General features: G+C 46.2%; 1 protein-coding gene across 1 annotated transcript; it reads left to right on the top strand.

Annotated features, from left to right (window-relative positions):
* Positions 1 to 2,963: 2,963 nt before the first annotated feature.
* LOC104402866 (histone H4) lies at positions 2,964 to 3,110 on the top strand (the record flags this gene model as incomplete). Its single annotated transcript, XM_010010854.1, has 1 exon — positions 2,964 to 3,110. A coding segment is annotated over exon 1 (147 nt), but the record flags the coding sequence as incomplete, so codon positions are not given.

Genomic DNA, 3,110 nt, shown 5'->3' with positions numbered 1-3,110 from the left:
GAATCACAGAATGGTTTGGGTTGGAAAGCACCTTAAGATCATCTAGTTACAACCCCCTTGCTATAGTCATGGACACCTCACACTAGACCGTGTCATCCAAGGCTCTGTCCAACCTGGCCTTGAACACTGCCAGGGATGGAGCATTTAACCACTTCTTCGGGCAACCTGTTCCAGTGCCTCACCACCCCCACAGTAAAGAACTTCTTCCTTATATCTAACCTGGACTTCCCCTGTTTCAGTTTAAACCCATCACCTCTTGTCCTATCACTACAGTTCCTGATGAAGAGTCCCTCCCCAGCATCCTCATCCCTTCAGATACTGTTGTAAGGTCTCCATGCAGCTTTTCTTTTCCAGGCCGAACAGCCCCAACTTTCTCAGCCTGTCTTGAAACGGGATGTGCTCCTGCTCCTTTTCATCCTTATGGCCTCCTCTGAGCTTGCTCCAACAGCTCCATGTCCTTCTTATGTTGAGGACACAAGGACTGCACACAGTGCTCCAAGTGGGGTCTCACCAGAGCAAAGCAGAGCAGAGCAGAGCAGAGCAGAGCAGAGCAGAGCAGAGCAGAGCAGAGCAGAGCAGAGCAGAGCAGAGCAGAGCAGAGCAGAGCAGAGCAGAGCAGAGCAGAGCAGAGCAGAGCAGAGCAGAGCAGAGCAGAGCAGAGCAGAGCAGAGCAGAGCAGAGCAAAGCAGGACCATCTCCTTCTGCCTGCTGGTCACACTCCTTTTGATGCAGGCCAGGATATGGTTGGTTTCTGGGCTGCAAGTGCACGCACAAGCCGGCTCATGTTCAGTTTCTCATCAACCAACACCTCCAAGTCCTTCTCCGCAGGGCTGCTCTGAATCTCTTTTCCACCCAACCCGTAGCTGTGTCTGGGATTGCCCCAACCCAGGAGTAGGACCTTGCACTTCGCTATGTTGAACTTCATGAGATTGGCATTGGCCACCTCTCAAGTGTGTCAAGGTCCCTCTGGATGGCACCACTTCCATCCACCATATCAACTGAACCACACATCTTGGGGTGAGGGTGCACTCAGTCCTGCTGTCCATGTCACCAACAAAGATGTTGAACAGGATTCGTCCCAACACTGAGAGACACCGCTCATTACCCATCTCCAATTGGGCATTGAGCCATTGACCACAACTCTCTGCATGCAGCTATCCAGCCAATTCTTTATGCACCAAGTGGTCCATCCATGATGTCTCTCCAATTTAGAGACAAGGGTGTCATGTGGGACGGTGTTGAACACTTTGCACAAGTCCAGGTAGACAACATCAACTGCTCTGCCCCTATCCATCAGTTCTGTAGTCCCATCATAGAACGCGACCAAATTGGTCAGGCAGGATTTGCCCCTAATGAAGCCATGTTGGCTGTCACCAACCACCTCATTGTTTCTGATGTGCCTTAGCATGCTTTCCAGCAGAATCTGCTCCAAGATTTTGCTGGGCACAGAGGTGAGACTGGCTGGTCTGTACTTTTCTGGGTCTTTCATTTACCCCTACTTGAAAATGGGGTTTTATGTTTCCGTTTTTCTGATCATCAGGAACTTCACCTGACTGCCAGGATTTTTCAAATATGATGGATAGTGGCTTAGCAGCTTCATTCGTCAGCTCCTTCAGGACCCATGGATGGATTTCATTAGGTCCCACGGACTTGTGCACATTCAGGTTCTTAAGACAATCTCGAACCTGATCCTCTCCTACAGTGGGCCTAAGGTCTTCACTCCCACAGTCCCCACATCTACCTTCCAAGACTTGGACAGTGTGGTCAGAGCACTTGCCAGTGAAGACCGAGGCAAAAAAGTCACTGAGAACCTCAGCCTTCTCCAAATCCAGGGTCACCGGTTCTGTTTCATTCCAGAGAGGACCCATTTTCTCCCTAGTCTGTCTTTTGTGAGCAAAATACCTATAGAATCCTTTCCTGTTATAACAATTACAACTCCTCCCCCACTCCCTCCTTAAATGTAACTATTTTTTATGTTAGTCTAGTAGTTATTCCAGTTCAGGATGTTCTTATGCTGTGACATTTGTGATGACCTTTGACTAAGATTGCTCCTTACTTTCCTAAATATTAATTCAGAATCTAATGTTTCCAGTATAGATTTAGACCCATAAAATAACATATAAAGATTGAAAAGCTTGATCTGTAGTACAAAAGAAATCTGATTTTCTTAGCAATTAAGGTAGCAGTAATTAAATCTGTAGTAATGATAAAGAAAATTCTGTAAAATCAAACAAGCAAAAGTCCCCACAGCAGTAACTCCAGAATGAGCAAAATTAGTAAAAGTTACAACCTAATATAAAGGTAATGATATAAAAAAGATTCTATTCCACCTTCTGGTTAATATGTGCTTACAGACTCAAAAGTGCTTGTGTAAAAATTGGACAAGAGTATCAAACTCCTCGTTTAAGAAATGGGAGGTAGACAGCAAAATACAGACTACATATATCAGAAAACCTGACAACAGAGATACTGTGGATAATTTCCTAAATCCATTAAGAACTATCAGAACATTAAAAATGCAGAAGAAAAGTTTGTAGAATTTTGAATACAAATAAACAAAAAAGGTTAATGAACGACAGCATGAAAATAATCAGAAACAGCAGTAATTCAGACAAACCTCAGCCAATACAAGAAAACAAGACACACATGTATTTATAATAATTGGTTTATACAAATCCAAGAAGGGAGTAAAAGCTTTCCAATTGTTACGAACATGCACGTCTGGAATTTTTCAGGCGGGGGGAGATAGTGTAATATTTTGTTTCTTTTGTAAACTTGACAGCCCCGTTGATCAAGTAACAGCATTTTATGCTCCAATCACGACCTGTGACATAGCCAAAGAAAAAAGACGGGAGCCACGCCTCTGCTCTCCGCAGTCCCCAACCAGGTCGGATCCCAGACTATAAAAGGTGCGGCGAGCGCCGTATTGCCGCAATACTGGTTTATTGCTGCGGAAAGGAGCAATGTCTGGCAGAGGCAAAGGCGGGAAGGGGCTCGGCAAGGGCGGCGCCAAGCGCCACCGCAAAGTGCTGCGCGACAACATCCAGGGCATCACTAAGCCGGCCATCCGCCGCCTGGCTCGGCGTGGCGGCGTGAAGCGTCTCTCGGGG

Source organism: Nestor notabilis, unplaced genomic scaffold (assembly GCF_000696875.1).
Source record: "Nestor notabilis isolate BGI_N333 unplaced genomic scaffold, ASM69687v1 scaffold8240, whole genome shotgun sequence".
NCBI lineage: Eukaryota > Metazoa > Chordata > Aves > Psittaciformes > Psittacidae > Nestor > Nestor notabilis.
The sequence above is the reverse complement of the archived record's forward strand: the minus strand, read 5'-3'. Positions and strand labels throughout refer to the sequence as shown.